The sequence below is a fragment of the Salvelinus fontinalis genome, chromosome 6, assembly GCF_029448725.1.
Source record: "Salvelinus fontinalis isolate EN_2023a chromosome 6, ASM2944872v1, whole genome shotgun sequence".
In the NCBI taxonomy this organism is placed as follows: domain Eukaryota; kingdom Metazoa; phylum Chordata; class Actinopteri; order Salmoniformes; family Salmonidae; genus Salvelinus; species Salvelinus fontinalis.
The window spans coordinates 33,638,998-33,660,530 of record NC_074670.1 but is presented as its reverse complement, the minus strand read 5'-3'; the positions used below and the strand labels follow the sequence as shown (position 1 = coordinate 33,660,530).

Here is a 21,533-nt window from a genome sequence, read left to right as displayed (position 1 = left end):
AATATCCGACAGTAAATCTCTCCTTGTTTTTCTTCCTTCATCCTCTATTTTTGTTCATTGTGATGCCTCAACTTGTTTTCCGTTTCAGTATGCTATAAGTTAATGTTCTGGTGTGACTGACGCAACCACTTTTATCCAGCTGCAAAAGTATAATACTGACATGCTTCACTGGCGGATCAATTTCAGTGTGTTTGTATTTCAAAGGTTTGAATTAGTTTCACTTTACCCTTTATATGACTAATTTAACATTTCGATCACAAGTGTGACCCCCTGGCACCTATTCTAAAAGACACATCCAAAAATGAGAAAAGGGTTAATTTATACAGAATTAACTTATATAGTTTTGCTTTTGTGGACTGAAAGCCAAATACAATGCAGCACTGAATTCACAACAGTAGTACAAAAGTGCCTCCCAATGGATGCATGCAGCATTGCAGAATAGTTGCTGAGTCACTGGAGTATTTTGGTCAGGTTCTATTTTATATTTTAAAAAAGAGACACAAAATAGTTACTCTTAAATACAATGGCAGTTTACACAAGATACAAGTAGTTTGTTCAGTTGACTCGTGTTCCGCGAACACTATGCTTCAAAATATTCCCAAACATGCTCATAAAAATAAGAAATATGCTTTTACAGGAAAATAATCACTGAGAAACGTGGCCCACATTCAATGTATAAAACCAGTCCTCTGTAATTTCGGGTGGTGTTGTTCTTTCAATGAAATATACAATATCATCAATATAAAATAAAACATATTTTCTATCCAAAGGCCGGGATTCAATGCAAGGCATTGAGTGTGCCGTGTTAAAGCACGGCACACTATAACATACTTTTAAAAGTGATTTAGGCTTGGTCCAACGTGTGCAGTGTTTACCATGTAAATATTGGGGGAAAGTCCTTTTAAAAGGCACATTGTCAGTTGTATTGTGCACTGCGCTATAACCCACCTTGAATTGAATCCCGGCTACAAAGTATTTTGGTCGATATATACAAAGCATTTTGGCCCCTTGCCAATTTTGGTCCCTTGCCAATCAAGTCCAGAATGCCCTCAAACAAAATGGAAGAGTACAATCTAGGGCTGTATTCAATCGTTATCGCGACAGTATCGCGGAAGGTCCGTGTTAAAATATAAAGGTATACTTCGGGATTTTGGCAATGAAGCCCTTTATCCATTTCCCCAGTCAGATGAACTCAATGTCAGATGAACTCAATGTTAGAGGTAGTTTTGTGAGCCAATGCTAACTAGAGTTAGGGCAATGGCTGGAAGTCTATGGTATCTACTAGCATGATAGTAGATACTTCCAGTCATTGCACTAACGCTAGTTAGAAATTGAGCTAACGCTAGTTAGCAAACTCTTTCAAACTGCACACAGAGACATAAAAATGGTATCCACGGGTTTATCTGACGCCGGGGAAGTAGATAAAAGACTTCATTGCCAAAATCCCAACGTATTCCTTTAAAGGTAATTTGCGATGTAGCGTTTACCTTAAATGCAAACGCGGGAACATTGCCTTTACATTTTTGATCGAGCTATAAAGCGGATCTTCCGTGATACTTCAGCGATACGGATTGATTCCAGCCCTTAATGTGGCCTCAGCTGGTTTGTCTGCAAAGGAAGTAGATATGCATCATTTCTATCTGCTCTTGCACTCCAATGCCAGGAACATTTTAATTTCACTTCAAGTTTGTTCAAGGGAATGACATTACAGAGCCTTACTTAGATGTACCGCCCGGTCATGGTGTCAGTTAGGATTAATGTTTAGTCCTAAGACCATGTACCTCCTCCTGCATAGGGGAAACATTGTGTTAATATTCAGTTAAATCAAAAGCTTGTGTTTATACTCCTAACACTGTATGTTCAAAACAAGTCATGCTAACCTCTCACTATTACAATAACAGGGGAGGTTTGCATGTCTTGGGGGTATGCTATTTGTGCAATATTTGTGTGATATTTAACAGTCTGCACTTTAACCTCATAGTTATGTTATCATTTCAAATTCAAAGTGCTGGAGTACAGAGCCAAAAGAACAAAAAATGTCACTGTCCCAATACTTTTGGAGCTCACTGTAAATATTCCACATACCTGCAGCGCCACACGTTTGTTTCTCTCGTCTCTCAGTTCCTCTTTCATTTCCTGTATGTCTCGTCTACAAGGAAAGAACAGGAAATATATCAATCGATGCACTAAGAGGTCAAAGAAGAGTTTGAAAATGAAGGAATGGTTTACATTTTTGGCAGGAGAGATGTAGCCTGGTTAACCCATACTGAATTGTTTCAACAATGGTGAGCCCAGCATTCAGTCTTGTTTAACCAGGATAGGTGAGGTCTGACTGGAAGTGTGCAGAGACTTTTTCCTGTCTTTCCAGTTTAGCATTTAGCCTTCAGCACCTTCACTAATTGTTTTTTGGGTGTGCTGTAGATTCTGCCTATTATCAAAATTGTTGAAAATATCTTGGTGGAACAATTGAACAAATGGGTTAATGTCCCAGATTCCTCAAGTTTTTTTCCCCCCTGGTTATCTAGAAGTCTGAAAAAATGGGTAATACTACTTACTCATGTCTGTTTTGCAGCAGCTCCAGAGCCATCTTCAGCTCCCTGACCTCAGCGTGTAAGCTGTCCAGACAAGGCTTCTCCTCCTGGGTTGCCCTGGCCTCCAATACAGCCTTGGGAAGTGCTAGCCTGGAGGGTACTGGATTCTTGGTAGGATGCTCAGGCTTGGATGGTGGTGAATGACTTTCTGAAATCTGCAAGGTATCTCTGTTTGATTGTCAAGGATTGACAGGTCCAGAATTCAAGCCCTTTAAATTCTATTCAATCTCAGTAAGGTTATTTAAAGTCAGTTGTTACTTTGTGGCTAATTGATACTTTGAGAGAGATGCATTGCTGTTATGTTAATTTTGTGTTCTATGTACTTGCCAGCAAGGCCTAACATGATGATAGAGTATTCATGTATATGGAATCAAAGTCAATTTTGCAAACCTCCAGCAGTTTAGGCAATTTTTCTGCTTCTGTCTGGTCCCTGCCACTCAGAGCCTAGGGTTAGAACAACAACAATGACCTTAATGACAATTTCATTTTAAGAGTCATTCCTCACATCATGGCCTCACTAACCCTTCATGGCATGCAACTTGTCAAGCCACTTATGAACAGGCCATCTCTCTCTCTGGGCGGGTGAGTTAAGACTTAGTGGGCCAGATGGGCCACGTCATACGAACGAATAGTCTTCAGGGAAACTCTGGAGGAATGTAATCTAACAAGGGCCACTATTCTCCACTGATATGCCCCTATGACTGTGATGACAATGATTCCTCTAGGCAGATATGTACTTGTGGCGTGACATTAGAAAATGACATCAGACGAACCAGAGAATGTATCATCATCTCTATGTTAACCTGGGGTTGTGGGTTCATCATGTCACTACATGATGAGTGTTGGGCCACACTGCCCCCCTGTGGTTTCAGAGGGGATGTGGAGTATAGTGTGCATCTTTGGGCAGATATGGACTGGTAACGTCATGACAATAGACAAATCAGGGATTGTATCATCATCGCTATGATAACCTAAGGGTTGGGGGGGGGGGGGTCTACTGTCATGTCATGTGATGTGTCATGCGTCATGTGATTAAGCCACATTGTCTCCCTGTGGTTTCAGAGGAAACATAACTGTGTGGTGTCCATGTTAGAACACACATACGACAATGACACTAACTCAAAGTAACTCTGACAGCTTCCATGGATGTGTGACTCTGTTCTAACATGCGATCTGTAGTAAATCAAATCCAATACCATTCTTTTGGTTGCATACACATATTTAGTAAATGTCATTATGGGTGTAGCGAAATGCTTCTGTTCCTAGTATGTCATATGTACACTGTACAGAGGTGCATTCTGTACCATAATAATATTAATAATAATATAATATGGAATATTGTCGCCATACCTGTGGACTGATGACGAGGGCTGATGGAGGTCGTCTCTGTGGGGGTTTGGCTCTGTTGGCTGTGGGGTGACTCAGTTTCTCAGGGGACACGTCCACTCCGTCAAACTGGTCCGAGTTGCTGTCCTCTGAACATTTTGGTGAAAGGGGAGGGAGATCGCCATTGGCTCTAATGGGGGGAAAATATGTAGGCATTTATTTCAGAGAAATGAAACCTTCATTATTTCAGGCCTACACTGGTTGATTCATAAGGTTAGACAAAGGAAATTGAAAGATATGCTTCATTTTCTACAGTTGATTTTCTTTTGATTCAAATTGTGGTTCAGTGTGGAAAAAGTGGCATCCTGTTTCCTGTTGCATGGTTTTAGAGGCAGGTGGTGATGTACTGCGTATTGAAACCTCAGGGAGTTAATGTTTAGCCAAGCATTAAGACTTCCCCTTTCAACATCCACACCCTCACTAGAACAAAAAATACGCAACAGCTTTTAATAAAATATACAAACTTGTTTGACCTTTGCAAGTATAATGCTTTTAGCCAAGGCCACACTATCATTGTTTTGCCTCCAACATGTGACAGTTACTCGGAAAGAACAGTCCGAATGGCTTTTTCTTCGTCAGTTGCCCCTTGGTAAAGACTGCCTTTTTGTTTTCCCAGTCGTGTTTGTGTGCGTGTGTGTTTGTTCAGGAAACAGGAAATGGGCTGCTCTCATCTGTTTAGGCCCACACTGACTCCTCCCAGAGTTTCCAGTGCACCGCTCAAGGTTTGGGAATCTTGGCAATTCAGCATTAAGACATGAAGACTGTGCTATAGTAACCTAGGCACCAACCAAAACTCTCCTCCACACTCTCCTTCCTTGCCAGTTTAAAGAGAATCAACAGTTCCTGTCTTGATAGAGATCTTTTGCTTTTCTTATTAGTGGCTTTTGCAATTATATAACTACTAAGGCTTCCATATGAGTGCCCTATTTGTCCATTCCGATCAGTAACAAAATCTGAAAGCAATGCTTCATGAAGCAATCCTTCATTTACAAGTCTCACTATTTACTTTCATACTTGATACTATGGAGTGATATTAGTGTCAACATTGTATTAAGATTGCATTCATGTTGGCAATACTATAGTGTTGGCACTACTCCATACTCTACCTAAATAGTTGGTGTTTACTGAGAAAAAAATGTGGTTTGAGAAACAGACGCCTCACAAGTCCTCAACTGGCAGTTTCATTAAATAGTACCCGCAAAACACCAGTCTCGACGTCAACAGTGAACAGGCGATTCCGGGATGCTGGCCTTCTAGGCAGAGTTCCTCTGTCCAGTGTCTGTGTTCTTTTGTCCATCTTAATCTTTTCTTTTTATTGGCCAGTCTGAGATATGGCTTTCTCTTTGCAACTCTGCCTAGAAGGCCAGCCTGTTCACTGATCAATTTGATGTTACTTTACTGGACAAAAAAAAGGTTTTCCTTTCAAAAACAATGACATTTATAAGTGACACAACTTAAAAACAGTAGTGGATGTTCTAGAATCACTCACTTGCTACTACCAAACTTCAGAGGCTTGTCCTTCACTGGAGGTGGTTGTGCAGGTCTACTTGGAGCAGGGAGCTTGACTTTGGTTGGGGGGTTGCTTCTCAGGTCTTTACTCTCTGGTTTCTCATCTGTGCGCACATGTGCACACTTAAGCATTGCTAGTAAGCAAACTGTACTCGTACGTACTTTAACAACACACACACACAACCCTTGGTACAATTGTAAAGCATCATCTCCTCTGTATTTTAAAGTATCATTTAATACAACATCTGGTTAAATGAGACTACAGACACAGTAAAACTGTACTTTAATTGAACGGTATCAACATACTGTATCTTACCTTTTGCTTTTGCAGGGCTGCTCTTCTCCATCGCTGAACCCTCTGCCTTGACTAGAAGACCATAAGAGCACAAAATACACACCATATTATACACGGCCACAGCTATCTAACTTGCTACTGGTGTGTTCTCCTCGCTATGACAACGGTGAGTGTTCAACAGCATCAAGACACAGACCTCCAGGGTTAATAATTCTCTGCAAAAATGTACTTAGCATAATTTCATTAAAATGCAAATTAATATTCATGTAGCGCAGAAACATTGTTAATTTTCTTCCATTTGAGTTTGATTAAATTCCAACCAGTATAGTGGCATGCGAAGCCAAGATTCTGCATGTCATAGGAGCAGGCTAGTTCACAGCCGTGTCCAATAGAATCCTACAGAATCCAACATACTGTAGTTACTGTTCCCAATAATCTCCCTTGAGAAGGCCTTGGCTTGGGGTGTGGAACTAACTTATCACAAAGGAGATGCCTCAAGTGTGAACAGCTAGGTATAATTGACTTATGGGAGTGTCTTTTGACAAAGCACAATATTCTGCCTTTCAATTACCATTAATTACCAAGTAATTATAGTGTTTAATAAAAATAAAAAAATGATTAACTAGAGTGCAGTTAAGGGAACTGACCACAATACAGTCAAGTCAATAACCACATAAATCTACATTATAGCTTTTAGCACATCTCTCAAGATACAGAGGAAGAACATGATGAGCGTCATGCCGACATGTAAGACAATAAACCACCAAAAGAGACTGGTGATGATGAATTCCACAGACCGAGTACCAATAGTAAATGAATGAGAATAGAGCCTACCTTCTCAGTTCAAAGCACATGTAAAACTCCCTGACCAAGCCCTTCCACCAATGTGAAGCACTAGAGTTGTTGCAGAGTTGGCTGCTTGGGCCGCTTGTGAAAAGCCACTGTGACAGACAGCGCTCTCTACGGTCACCCACCCCCTGGCATCCTCCAAGGCATCTCACCCAGGTCATGTGACCAACTGTGTTACATTCCCCTCTCCATCATGGTGTATGACTTCCTGTGACATTACTGCAACCCCCCAGTGACACTAGACGCCAATGGAGTAGTAGGAGCGATGGGGTGGTGGGATTCAAGTGCAGTTTTGAGTTGGGATGATATTATCTCCAAATGACTGTTAGGCCCTTTAATGTTTGAACTCGAACTCAAAGCAAGATATGACCGTTTGTTATTGTTCAGCAAGAGCCAGTGCCTCTCAACTCCAATCAACGGGGTCTTGTAGCAATAACAAACTTCTTTTGAGTATTTGTGCACAGATGTATTATTAAAATACATTATAAGATTGAAATATTGCACCTTAATGTTGTGTACTCCTTGTATTCAATTAGAAAGGCTTTGTTTATTGAAAGCTGGGAAGAAACGTCCAGCCTAACCGCTAACTGACAGTTAGCGTCTTCCACACAAGTTGTAACGTCAGCAGAAGTGTGTGTTTGGAACAAGATCTGGTGCACTTAGATAAAACCTGCCTGTGAACCACATCCTGCTATGGCTGCTACTGACAGTCTCAAGATTGGACTCCCACATCCTCTTTTACTGTTTAAGGCAAAACACGTGTTACATGCTGTCTTATCCCTCCCCACTGGGAACCAACTGGTTGAATCAACTTTGTTTGAATGTAATTTGTCAGCGTGTTGTTACATGGAAACGACACTGGATTTGAAAGAAGTAATCCACGTCAACTCTTGTTTTGAGGGTGAAATTACGACCACGGGATTATGTCATCACCAAATTTCAACATCAAAATATGTCGCACTTGTTTCTTTAAAACAATGTCAGATCATTAGGCTAGGCAGCACCTCCTACTGGATAACTTATTTATAGCTCCCCTTTGGTCTCCCATCCAGGGTTTAAACCTAGCCCTGCTTACAGTACCAGACAAAAGTTTGAACACTCCTAATCATTCAAAGGTTTTTCTTTAGTTGAACTATTTTCCACATTGTAGAATAATACTGAAGACATCAAAACTATGAAATAACACATATGGAGTCACGTTTTAGATTCTTCAAAGTAGCCACCCTTTGCCTTGATGACAGCTTTGCACACTCTTGGCATCCTTTCAACCAGCTTCATAAGGAATGATTTCCCAACAGTCTTAAAGGAGTTCCCACATATGTTGGCTGCTTTTCCTTCACTCTGCGGTCCAACTCATCCCAAACCATCTCAATTGGGTTGAGGTCGGATGATTGTGGAGGCCATGTCATCTGATACAGCACTCCATCACTCTCCTTCTTGGTCAAATAGCCCTTACACAGCCTGGTGGTGTGTTTTGGGTCATTGTCCTGTTGAAAAACAAATGATAGTCCCACTAAGCGCAAACCAGATTGGATGGCTTATCGCTGCAGAATGCTATGGTGGCCATGCTGGTTAAGTGTGCCTTGAATTCTAAATAAATCACACAGTGTCACCAGCAAAGCACCCCCACAACATCACACCTCCTCCTCCATGCTTCATGGTGGGAACCACACATGCGGAGATCACCCATTCACTTACTCTGCATCTCACAAAGACATGCAAATTTGGACTCATCAGACTAAAGGACAGTTTTCCACCTGTCTAATGTCCATTGCTCGTGTTTCTTGGCCTAAGCAAGTATCTTCTTCTTATTGGTGTCCTTTAGTAGTGGATTCTTTTCAGCAATTTGACCATGAAGGCCTGATTCATACAGTCTCCTCTGAACAGTTGATGTTGATGTGTCTGTTACTTGAACTCGGTGAAACATTTATTTGGGCTGCAATCTTAGGCTGGTAACTGTAATGAACTTATCCTTTGTAGCAGAGGCAACTCTGGTTCTTCCTTTCCTGTGGCGGTCCTCATGAGAACCAGTTTCATCATTGCGCTTGATGGTAGAAACGTTCAAAGTTCTTGACACTTTCCGTATTGACTGACCTTCATGTCTTAAAGTAATGAAGGACTGTCATTTATTTTTGCTTATTTGAGCTGTTCTTGCCATAATATGGACTTGGTCTTTTACCGAATAGGGATATCTTCTGTATTTCACCCCTACCTTGTCACAACAAAACTGACTGGCTGAAACGCATTAAGGAAAGAAATTCCACAAATTAACTTTTAACAAGGCACACCTGTTAATTTAAATGCATTCCATGTGACTACTTCATGAAGCTAGTTGAGACAATGCCAAGAGTGTGCAAAGCTGTCATCATAGCAAAGTGTGGCTTCTTTGAAGAATCTCAAATATATAAAATGTATTTTAATTTAACACTTTTTGGGTTACTACATGATTCCATATGTGTTCATAGTTTTGATGTCTTCATTATTATTCTACAATGCAGTGGTGGAAAAAGTACTAAATTGTCATACCTGAGTAGAAGTTAAGGTGAAAGTCACCCAGTAAAATACTAGAGTAAAAGTATTTGGTTTAAAATATACGTAAGTATCAAAAGTAAATTGAATTTCTAAAATATATTTAAGTATCAATAGTAAAAGTATAAATAATTTCAATTTCCTTATACTAAGCAAAGCAAACGGCACAGTTTTCTTTCTTTTTTTTCTTTCGTTTTTTCTCCAACACTCAGACCTAATTTACAAATGAAGCATTTGTGTTTAGTGAGTCCGCCAGATCAGAGGCAGTAAGAATGACCAGGGATGTTCTCTTGATAAGTGTGTGAATTGGACCACTTTCCTGTCAAAATGTAAAGAGTATTTTTCGGTGTCAGGGAAAATGTATGGAGTAAAAAGTACATTATTTCTTTAGGAATGTAGTGGTAAAAGTAGCCAACAAACCTCTTAAGTAGTACTTTAAAGTATTTTTACTTACGTACTTTACACTACTGTTACAATGTAGAAAATAGTCAAAATAAAGAAAAACCCTGGAATGAGTTGGTGTGTCCAAAGTTTTGACTGGTACTGTAGCTATGTAATTCATCACTATTACCAATGTGCTATCTTGAGAACGATAGTTGAGTGTGCTCCACTTTGAAAATAAATAGATTCGCTGTTGCTATCAAAGTCATTCCAAAGGGTAGGTTTAACAGAACAAATGAAATGTGACCATACTTTACCACTCATTTAACATCAATGATGCTATTTAGGTCTATAGCATTTGCAAAGTCATCACCAGCTATTGTTGTTTACAATAGGCCTAGGGTTTCAAGCTCTGGTTGATTTCAAATGTAATATTGAATTGTGTTTCGTTGTCAACACAACCAAATAATAACATTTGAAGGAGAGTTTTTGCTTTGCTTCCATCTCTGCGACTGACTCCACATGACTAATTCCAGTTTGTCTGATATGTTGGAGTCGCGACTCCATCTCAACCAAAAATCTAAGTTAAAGAATAGGATTAAATCAAATCAAACTTCATTTAGTGCATTTTAAAGTTTTATTTCATTTTATTTAGTCCTATTTTTAAATGTAGATGTTTGGTTGAGAAAGAGACGTGAAGATAACATGGCAAAATATTAATTTGTAGACAAACTGCAATTGAAGTCAGTTGCACAGATGGAACTATCCAGGAGTTGACAACCAAACACAATATCATTTTTGAACTATAATAAATGAACTTGTCGACACGTTAACAAATTCTATATTGGATGCACATCTCCAATTAAAAAAATCAAAGTTAAAGAATGCGATTTAAGCCAGTGGCTCAGATGGAACTATCCAAGAGGTAGATGCATCTCTTTTAAATGTTAATGTTTGGTTGCGTTGTCAACCAAGCACAATTCAATATAACTTTTTTAGTACAGTCAAAGTTAAGTCTATCTTACAAACGAATGTAACATTCATCCTGAAAATGATTAACACATCCATGGCCACTGTGAGGTTACTGTAACTATACATTTCTTCTTATGTAATCATATGTTCAAGATAGCATGCATAGGTTGTCGCAGGTCTGTGGAGAGCTTCACAATTGCTATAATCATCTGTTCAGAATCTTGAATGCCATTGATAACTTATTATCCACATTGAAATTGTGGTGTGCCCAGTGGGTCTATTCCTTCATTGAACAACATACAGTCATCAAAACGTTGAGACTAAATATACCACCTATTAAAATGCTAGCACTTTAGACTTTATCAGGTCAAGAGAGGTCAAATTGAAACATTTGAACAGCTTTGAAACTTCAAAAATGAACAATCATTTATGCATAGCTATAGATAATTGAGACGCAAAAAAAACTAGTATCTGAAATAGGGATGATTGGGAGCTTCCATTTATATCATACAAACCACATTTTAGATTGTCAAAGTATCTAATATAGGTGTGGTTGTGTGAATTTGACGCCAAAATAGCTGAGTATTCTGGGGCTTTCCTGCGTTTATATTGGTCTGGACTGAAGAAATGTGAGTGTGTCTGTGGTCTGGTTTGCTAATAAAAACCTCAGTGTGGTTCGGTTACAGACAGCCGACAGACAGACAGGCAGAGTGGATGTTAGCACAAGGCCATTATGAATCATCCTCCTAGATTCAAGTGTTGTCACAACTTTTTTGGAGAGAATAATATGATAGTCTCTGTGAAATAGCAAAGATCCTGATGTGGTTTCAGTCTTTGTAGGTCTTTATAGGTGTTAAGGTTCTGGATGTTTTGGTTGAGTAGAGAGGTGAGGTGTCTCCCTGTGTCATTGTCACTCAATTTTAAAAGCTACTGTAATTTGACCGGTAGGGTCACCATACTCCCTCAACCTGAGTATAGTATTAAATGTTTTGTAACATGCCTATGTTAATGTCTGTTTTCCATCTACAAGAACAGTATCTGTAAAATACAAAGACCTTGATTTTGAAATATTCAGGAAGCCATTTGGACCACACACAAGCATCTCATATTCAGCTGCTAAAACAACAACCTCACACACCCTAAAAACATGAACACCGTGCCAGACTGAACACCACCGCAGACGAAAACAGTAGCAACCGTAGCCACAGTAGCATTTCGTTGTGAGAATTCTCTAATTCAGCGCCCATTTGCATCTCTAAATCATATTGGTGTGTCACAGATTGGTGTCACCATAAAATTAGGAATTAAAATACTAATACTAATTATAATAGTAATTCATTGGGAACTCTATGGTATGTTTTGTTGCACCAGCTATTCTGTTTCACCTCATAAGCTCCATCGTCAGCATCTAAATCACAAGACATTCTGTACTGTCATATTGGTATCATGGACTAACTGATGTTTGCACTGGTCTCTCTGTTAATACAGGAAGTTGCTGTCTTTACCTGAGCGTCTTTCCGTGCCACGGCGTGCAGGTGGTTGGCTGGTGCTCTCAGACTGGAGGAAAAGGGACGGAAATCACAACAGGTTGGCTCAGTCTCTCTTTACTGCCTATTTGCAGAAACACACACCAACTGATTAGAGCACCCAGTGATGCGAGCGGCCATTCGTATTGTCTTGTTTTTTTAATTTTTTAAATGATATAAAATGAATACAATTAAAATTAAACTAACACACTCTTTCCACAGACAGACATTTTTGTCAGTGACTCCTAAACTGCAAATGTTGAAGAGATCTTTGAGTCAGAAACCTTTTATAAGTTAGTTATATAAGAAAGACCTGACTGGACATGTGTTTTTATGTCAGCCAACTGTAGATGAAGGGCTTTGTTTTTATTGACCTGTTGCGGCCTAATAAATAGCTCATGTTCATTACTGATGGGTGTCATGGCTGCTTAGGTCAGTGTAATGTAATGGCTAAACCCCCAAGGAATGTGTGGGGGGAAATTCCCATTCACAGGGCTACAGCAGGACTATCGCTGGGAACATTTCCCTCATTATTTGCTACAACTCACTTGGAGACCGTCTGTCGTCGGTATCACCATGACGAAGTTGTCGGGGAAAAAACCTCTGCGTCCGTTCATCTCTCCCTCCCACCAGCCCTCGTCCTCTGTTTCCTTCAGAAGAAGAGATTGTGTAAAGAGCAACTCAAAAAACTACACATAGTTCAAAAAACGACAATGTCCATGCGGACCATGGTCATTGCCCACAGTGGACACTATTATTTGATCTTCAAAGTCATCATAAACCTCCCTTTTCCACTTATAATTTGGCAGTGTGGGAAAAAGTACTCAATTATCATACTTGAGTAAAAGTAAAGATTCCTTAACAACTTCTTGTCAATATGGAGGCGCTGTTTTCACTTTGTAAAAATTAGTTCCTAAATTAAACTGCCTCGTACTCAATTCTTGCTCGTACAATATGCATGTTATTATTACTATTGGATAGAAAACACTCTAGTTTCTAAAACCGTTTGAATTGTATCTGTGAATAAAACAGAACTCAAGTTGCAGCAAACTTCCTGTCACGAAGTGAGAAATCTGAAATCGGGCACTCTGTTCCAGGGTCAGTTTATTAATTTGCATGTAATCTGAGTCGACATGCACTGCATACGATTTCCCCTAGATGACAGTAAGCAGTGAGAATTTGAATGGTGTTGCTAGGCAGATCTGAGGCCGTATAAAGGCTCTTGGAACCGGGGGTGACCTCTTTTCAACGTTCGCCATGACGCAAGACAGACCTCAGGAATGCATTCTGAAAAGCTCTCGTTATAGGAGTTAGATTTATCCGGCTCTGATTTTATTCGATATAGGTGTTAAAAACATCATAATGTAGTTATTTTAAACCGAGTTATATCAGTTTATATCAGTATATTGCGATTTTCGGTATTTCGTTTGTGCTGCGTTATAGTGAGTTGGGCACGTCTTCGCCACATGGCTAATGTTTACTGCTAATTCCAAAGTTGAAGACGACAATCTACAACCGAGCAACGCTTCTTCTGGACAAAGGACAATTTGCACAAGATTCTGATGGAAGCTCATCAAATAGGAAGAACTATTTATGCTGTTAATTTGTATTTCTGTTGAAAAATGTTAAACTATAATTCGCCATTAATTTCGGCACGGTCTCGCTGTAACGCACGATGTATGTCGTAGTTAATTTTAAAAATCTAACACAGCGGTTGCATTAAGAACTAATGTATCTTTCATTTGCTGTCCAACCTGTATTTTTTAGTCAAGTTTATGATTAGTTATTGATTAGATTAGGTGCCTCTCCCAAGATTTCTCCCGACATTTTGTTTGAAGTTTGGCTACTATTCACATTGTATAACCACGATTTGTGCCGCTAAATATGCACATTTTCGAACAAACTCTATGTATTGTGTAATATGATGTTATAGGACTGTCATCTGAAGAAGTTTGAGAAGGTTAGTGAAAAAATGAATATCTTTTGCTGGTTTATTTGCTATCGCTAATGTTGTGTTGAATGAATGGGGCTGTGTGGTAGGCTATTGTAGTAAGCTAATATAATGCTATATTGTGTTTTCGCTGTAAAACACTTAAAAAATCTGAAATATTGGCTGGATTCACAAGATCTTTGTCTTTCATTTGCTGTACCCTGTGTATTTTTCATAAATGTTTTATGATGAGTATTTAGGTAATTCACGTTGCTCTCTGTAGTTATTCTAGTTGCTTTGGTGAATTGTGATGGTGGCTGCAATGTAAAACTATGATTTATACCTGAAATATGCACATTTTCCGAACAAAACATATGCTATACAATAAATATGTTATCAGACTGTCATCTGATGAAGTTGTTTCTTGGCTATTTATATCTTTATTTGGTCGAATTTGTGATAGCTACCTATGCAGTAAAAAAATGGTGGAGAAAAAAAAGTTGTGTCTTTTGCTATCGTGGTTAGCTAATAGAAATACATATTGTGTCTTCCCTGTTAAACATTTTAAAAATCAGAAATGATGGCTGGATTCACAAGATGTGTATCTTTCATTTGGTGTCTTGGACTTGTGATTTCATGAACATTTTATTATATGATATCCCTGTCGCTTTAGGCTAGGCTATGCTAGTCAGCTTTTTTGATGGGGGGATCCCGGATCCGGGTTTGTGACTCGTTAGAGGTTATTAATAGAACATTTCTCAAGAAAAAGTCAAGGTCACCCAGGAAAATACTACTTCAGTAAAAGTCTAAAAGTATCTGGTTTTGAATATACTTAAGTACTGTGGTGGGAAAAGTATTCAATTGTCATATTTGAGTAAAAGTAAAAAGTAAAAGTTCATGCTTGACATCAAAGTCCTTATTTTATGCAAACCAGACGGCACGATTCTCTCTTTGATATATACAGTATAAGTCAAAAGTTTGGACACACCTACTCATTCAAGGGTTTTTCTTTATTTTTACAGTTTTCTATATTGTAGAATAATAGTGAAGACATCAAAACTATGAAATAACACATATGGAATCATTTTGGAACCAAAAAAGTGTAATGATGGACTGTCATTTCTCTTTGCTTAATTGAGCTGTTCTTGCCATAACATGGAGGCGTTTTTCTGTATACCACCCCTACCTTGACACAACTGATTGGCTCAAACGTATTAAGAAGGAAAGATATTCCACAAATTAACTTTTAACAAGGCATACCTGTTAATTGAAATTCATTCCAGGTGACTACCTCATGAAGCTCATTGAGAGCATGCCAAGAGTGTGCAAAGCTGTTATCAAGGCAGAGGGTGGCTACAAAATATATTTTAATTTGTTTAACACTTTTTTGGTTACTACATGATTCAATATGTGTTATTTCAATATGTGTTATTATATATATATATTTGGAGTAAAGTACAGAAACTACTTAAGTAATACTTTAAAGTATTTTTACTTAATGTAGTTACTTTACACCACTGTGATTTGGAATATAATTTCTACCATCAGATTTCTGGATGTTTTCCCTACTTATGTAATTGTGCATGCTTTGTCGTCTAGTGGCACATATTTTCACGGAATTGCTCACAAGTCACTTAACAAGTTTGTCTGGTTGAAGAGGAGAAAAAATATTTATGAAATTGTATAACCAGGTTAATTCTAGTCCAAAACTGGAGCAGAATATTCTTGATTTTGGTCCCTAAAGTCATACAGGTATATTGTATTGGGGAACATGGATGACAGCATTCGTACAAACCTTGGTGATGATTGTAACAATGTCTCCCTTCTTTAGATTTAACTCATCCTCGGTCAAGGCTGGATAGTCGAACATGACTCGACAACATTCTTTCACTGAGTAGACATAAAAGAGAGAAGGGAGTGTTATAAAGAGAACCTAAGCAAAGCATGGCTGGAATAGGTTGGTTGTGAGATCATGTTGAACAGACGCTGACAGTAATTTATCACAATACCTCATCATGACCAGTGATGGAAAAGTACCCAATTGTCATACTTGGGTAAAAGTATCGATACCTTAATCGAAAGTTACTCAAGTTAGTCACCTAGTAAAATATTACTTGAGTAAAAGTCTAAATATACTTAAGTATCAAAAGTACAATTATAAATCATTTAAAATTCCTTATATAAAGCAAACTAGATGGCACCGTTGTCTTGTTTTTAAAATGTAAAGATAGCCAGGGGTACACTCCAAAATACATAATTTACAAACAATGCATTTGTGTTTAGTGAGTGCCAGATCAGAGGCTGTAGGGATGACCACTTGTTCTCTTGATAAGTGCGTGAATTGGACCATTTTCCTGTCCTGCTAAGCACTCAACATGTAATGAGTACTTTTGGGTGTCAGGGAAAATGTATGGAGTAAAAAGTACATTATTTTCTTTAGGAATGTAGTAAAGTAAAAATTGTCAAATATAAATAGTAAAGATACCCCCAAAAAACGACTTCAGTAAAAATACTTTAAAGTACTACTTTAAACACCACTGATCATGACTAGCCAATCGACAAGGAAGAATATCAGTCCATACTTCCATATCTTTTTCTGTGAAGGGTGTGAACTGTGAAGCTTTGAGATTAACCTGTTTGAACCATTGACTTCATTAAACTGTGACATCAAGCCAGGGTTAACGTCAACGTTTCTGTGGGCCCACACCCACATAGCCTATTGGGTAAACTGCGGGAATTACTGACTGTCACATGCCAATGATGTGACTGTCTATTCTTTGTGGACACCTGCCTAAGTGGTAGTTTGGTCCAAAAATAGAACACTTGTCACAAGCAGAGGTCTCACTGTTGTTGTAGTACATCAGAACATATATTCAGCCGAGACATTGCTTTGCAGTTTCATTCAATGTATCAAAAAGTCTCTCCCACAAGGAGGATGAATTTGATGATGGGTACAAGGATGGACCTTTTATTTTGCAATTTAAAATGTATTTCACTCATTTATACGACAGACATAAAGTAGGAATAAGAACTATAGAAACTTACAATTTTTTGTTTTGTTCCTAACACTCGTCCTCTGAGGTAGCTTTGTCTTAACAAAAAAACAAATGTATTAAAATTCATCAATGGCATCTCACACCTACGTTTTCAGGAGAAAAACATCCCATGTGTATTGTATTTTGATTTTATCTTGCGTTCCATACCTCTTTACTAAACATTGTATCTGAGAGTTTGCGTCTTGTTTTGCCCTCGTTATGCTTGACATCTGAAAAAGATTGAGGAGGAAGTTCTATAAGGATATATTGATTCAAGTCCACTCTCAGAACATGTACAGTAACTCTGCAGTCCAAAAGAAAAAAGGCCATTTGAAAATCCCACCTTTAGGAGAGACAAATATCTCTTTGGCGAAGTTTGATGGAAACGCTCCCACTTTACCACTTTTCATTCCCATCCACCACCCATCTTCAATCTGTCCGGTGTTAAAAGAGAGAAGTAAAAAGAAACAGAAATATAAGAAAAGCACCGTATAACAGAGTTTCACCAATCATCCACGTGCATAGGACTTCTCAAAACAGGTTTGGTCAGCATAGTGTCTACAGATGTAGGATCTTAATTTGATCACCCTGTAGCAGGAGAACTTTCCTGCAATGCAGGAAATGTAAAACTCAGTGTATTTCAGGTTAAAAGGTTTCTAAAGTTTAATTTATTGTGAAATATCCATGAATCATAATCCACATCAGTGGAGGCTACATGAGGGGAGAACGGCTCATAATAATGTCTGGAACGGCGAAACCATTACCACGAGCCCGTGCTCCTCAATTAATAAGGTGCCACCAACGTCCTGTGATCCACGTAATAACTATAATTTCCTGTTACTACTGCAGGATTATTTTCCTGCTGTAGCAAACTGGCTCAAATGAAGAGCCTACATCTGTACACACCTCAAAGTAAAGTTGTAATGTGTGTGAGAAACGTGATTTCTCAGGATAATCTTGGGGAAATATCACAATGAATATGCATTGCTGGAAATGTCTGTGTGACTATTTGTTTTTCTGAGCTTTTGGAGGGGTGACATTTTAGTATCATATCATTTTAGTATCATATATCTACTCAAACAAGATAAATGATTTGTGGTTGATCTCTCATGAATTTGCCATTAGAGATATGATGCCAAGAAAGTAAATATGATATGACACTCCAATAAGGAAGTAAAAACATAAACATATCCTTCTAAATAGAGCAGCCAATGTTCTCTCCAACAACCTACAACAAATTTACACTGATACTCTATAGCAGGGGTCTCAAAATAATTTGGGTCTAGGGCCTCGTTAAATTGTCTCGTGGGATATTTGTTTGATTCCTTCTCTAGTATGTTGGCAAGTGTCTTCCCATCTATTGATAATCTAGTGTCAGTAATGATAAAAGCAGCGCTTTACCTCTCTGAGGATATCAATGGTCTCCCCGACAACCAGCTCCAGCTCGTCCTCATTCAAGGGAGTGTAGGCAAAGGCCACCTCACACTTCCTTGTTTGTTTAATCATCTTTGCTGCATGAACAAAGCATTGTACCAGCCACAAAATTAGTCAAAACCTTTCTTATTATTGTAGAAAATAATAGTTCAAACTAATGATGAATAGAAATACAGTAGAGAAATGTAGAAGTAAACAAATACAGAAGTCTCAATGTGATAACATAGACTCCAGACTCAAAGCATGACTAGAAGAATTGAAGCTTCTTCGTGTTGTAACTAATTGAATCCCTCAAAGGGACTGTGCCAGTTGACCCTGTGTGGCTTTTATCTGTTCCTACATTATAATTATGCTGTATATCTACACAGGGCCTTGAATGACTTGTTTCAGCCTGTCTTGCTGACAAAGTGTGTGTATCTCGATGGGCACAAACCAAAACACTTCCATATTTCAGTACAAAACAGGGTTCATGTTTTGATAGACTGGGGAAACAACATATCTGGATACAGTTTTTGTTACGGATCGAGTTATGGGAAACACAGTAAGCAGAGTGTCACGGCGGTGGACGTTTAAAGACATTGGAGAGTGACATACATTTCCGTAGGCTTCTTGGTTCCCTCTTGCTGTCACCTATCAAAAACACTGGCACCTCCTGTGTGGGAAATAAAAGATATAAACACATACAAGGAAAAAGCTAACGAGTCAAGTAATACAGTATACAATGGGTAGTTCATGAAAATGCACATACAGTAGGCTGATCAGAGTTGTGGTCAAATCGATTTCAAATCAGTCAAGGAAGGAAGTAAACTGAATCAATGGAATTTCAGTTCCTTGACAGAATATCATTTCATCTGACTTCCTTCGTCGACTGAATTGAGATGGTATTCATCCTAATCCTGGGACTGAAGGCGTGAAGGCAAACTCTTGATGGACATACCGTACCTTGACGAAGTTAGAGGGGAAGATGCCCCTCTTGCCCCTCAGTTCCCCCTCCAGCCAGCCCTCCTCGCTGGCATTGGTGACACTCGTCACTACGTCTCCCACCTGCACCGTCATCTCATCTCCCATTGTGCCCTCAAAGGCGATCAGCACCAGCACCTCTGAGACACACAAATAGGGGAGGAGGGGGGAAGAGAATATGATGTTGCAAGTTTCATTCTCTTTTCAAACAGACCTAAAAATATTGCTTGAGGAACTGCAGTTATTTAGAATCATTTAACAAATAATGTGGCCCAACATCTAGAAGGTTAACACCATAGTCTGGTAACTCAAAGACATAGGGAGGGAAGAGAGATTACGGGGACCCTTTTCACACTATTGTGCTGATCCAAACCGTGTGCTGGCATAGATATTGCCTGTCACATTGTTCTCTCTAGCATGGTTTTGGCAACTATAGTGGGTATATAACCAGCTTGTTTGACTCAGCTTGGCTGCATAGTGTGAGAAGGGTAATGGTATTGCACATTTAGTTGAACTCATTAGACAGGTAACGTGCCCCAACGTCTAGAAAGGCAATGCTTGTTTCAACAGGCTATGTGGTATGTTCCATGCAAGGCGGGGAGGAGAGGAGTAGAGTTGCAATGGACAACAATGTGACGTCAAGATCATTGTGTTTGGAACGTACAGTAAATCATAGGTGAAAAAACGCGTTTGTTTTCTCCTGACTAAACACCAAGGCCTTTGTAAACCAAATCAGTCTCCTGTAGCATATTTGTGCTTGAACAACACGTATGTAAAGCAAGGTTACAGTACAGTACCGGGGCAGCAAAATGGATACCAAACATTACAGTTTGGAATTTGCCCTGGGATAGTGACAAGGTTTCTGTTCAAGTAGTTTTTTGGCAAGGAATATATAGTTTTGTCTTCAGTACCACACACACCCATTGCCTACAACCAACCTGTAAGTAAGAAAATAATAAAAAATGTACCTTACCCACTGCTAGAACTAGTGCTAACCTGTTTACCTGTCTTTAGGCATTTATGTCAATGTTAGCTATGAAGCAACCCTGCAACACCAAATACAAAAGTATAGTGGACACCCAGATATCTACTACCACTTTGTTTTCTGGATAATAAAGCAGCAAGATCATTATCTCTGTTTTCTGACAAAGAGGGTGTATAATCTAGAAACATGAACAGGCCTACATATCTGGTATACTAAAATCACCTCCACTCGCAACTATTATTTGGGAATACAAACTATAGTTCTTGTCAATTGCCCTGAATATAACTGATTGATTGACATACATTGTAAACATTCCCCAAACCCTTCTAGACACTGCTGAATGGACAACAGTTACAATGCACTTACTTACCCATGACTTCTTAGAAAGCTTTACTCTCTCTTCTAGACTGTTATGTAAATCCTCTTCAGAGGACAAACAGACACCTCATGCTACAGAAGGAGAACTGAAAGAAAGTATTGCCCAAGGAGCAAAGTTATATATGGCTAGCCAGGGCCCTCCTTCCCACTAGTCAATCATTAACATCTACTTCGGCTAGTCATGACAAGCCACCAGCCAGGAGGAGGACACCAGCCAGGAGAGAGAGCAAGCGAGAGAGTAAGAGGAGAGAGATAGAACAGGTGGGACAGGTTTCTTTTTGGAGAGAGACGATAGGCAAGGGTGAAAAAAGAACATGACCACATATTTTCAGCTGCACAAGTAACTGTCATACATTGTATGGGAAAGAAACAAGGCAGTCACAATACGTCAATGTGACGTAATTGTGTGTGGACTGTATGTGTGTGTGTACCCCTTACGGTAGAATAGGTGTCCATTCATAGAAAAGCTTACATTGGAAATTGCAGATAACGAGCATGCTTGACTAAACCTGAACAACTCTGCAATGGCGTGCATGAAAAGGACATTGCTGCAGCAAAGAATAAATTCATTGCATTACTCTCTCAAGTTATTGAACATTTGTCTTGGAGGCTCCAGGCAGTAATATGTGAACATTTTCACCCTCTATTGCTAATACTGTTTTACTTCATTGAATGGTTTCCCGTTAAATATTATCTACCTCATGTTTACTCATGTTGACCTATATTGTCACAGAAAGAATACTACAGCGACAGGATTTAAATGTTTAGTCCAT

General features: G+C 39.0%; 1 protein-coding gene across 2 annotated transcripts; it reads right to left on the bottom strand.

Moving 5' to 3' along the window:
* Window positions 1–459: 459 nt before the first annotated feature.
* On the bottom strand, window positions 460–20,861 carry LOC129857716 (SH3 domain-containing kinase-binding protein 1-like). Of its 2 annotated transcripts, XM_055926227.1 has the most exons (17): window positions 20,753–20,861; window positions 19,380–19,537; window positions 19,032–19,089; window positions 18,405–18,514; window positions 17,347–17,437; window positions 17,172–17,233; window positions 17,014–17,059; window positions 15,764–15,858; window positions 12,587–12,688; window positions 12,018–12,069; window positions 5,803–5,853; window positions 5,467–5,590; window positions 3,942–4,107; window positions 2,982–3,035; window positions 2,556–2,746; window positions 2,086–2,149; window positions 460–1,787 (listed from the first exon to the last, which is right to left on the bottom strand). In XM_055926227.1, the coding sequence occupies exons 1-17, from the start codon at window positions 20,754–20,756 to the stop codon at window positions 1,755–1,757; spliced, it is 1,461 nt and encodes a 486-aa protein (XP_055782202.1). In that variant the 5' UTR covers window positions 20,757–20,861; the 3' UTR covers window positions 460–1,754. The 2 variants fall into 2 exon arrangements, with proteins under 2 accessions (XP_055782202.1, XP_055782203.1); XM_055926228.1 differs by lacking the exon at window positions 2,982–3,035.
* Between the last annotated feature and the right edge of the window lie 672 nt (window positions 20,862–21,533).

Excerpts from the sequence above, each read along its gene's own strand:
- LOC129857716 (XM_055926227.1), bottom strand. Across the intron at positions 12,689-15,763 it reads TTGTTACAATCATCACCAAG|GAAACAGAGGACGAGGGCTG; the intron begins GTTTGTACGAAT and ends CTTCTTCTGAAG. Across the intron at positions 5,854-12,017 it reads TGGCACGGAAAGACGCTCAG|TCAAGGCAGAGGGTTCAGCG; the intron begins GTAAAGACAGCA and ends ATGGTCTTCTAG.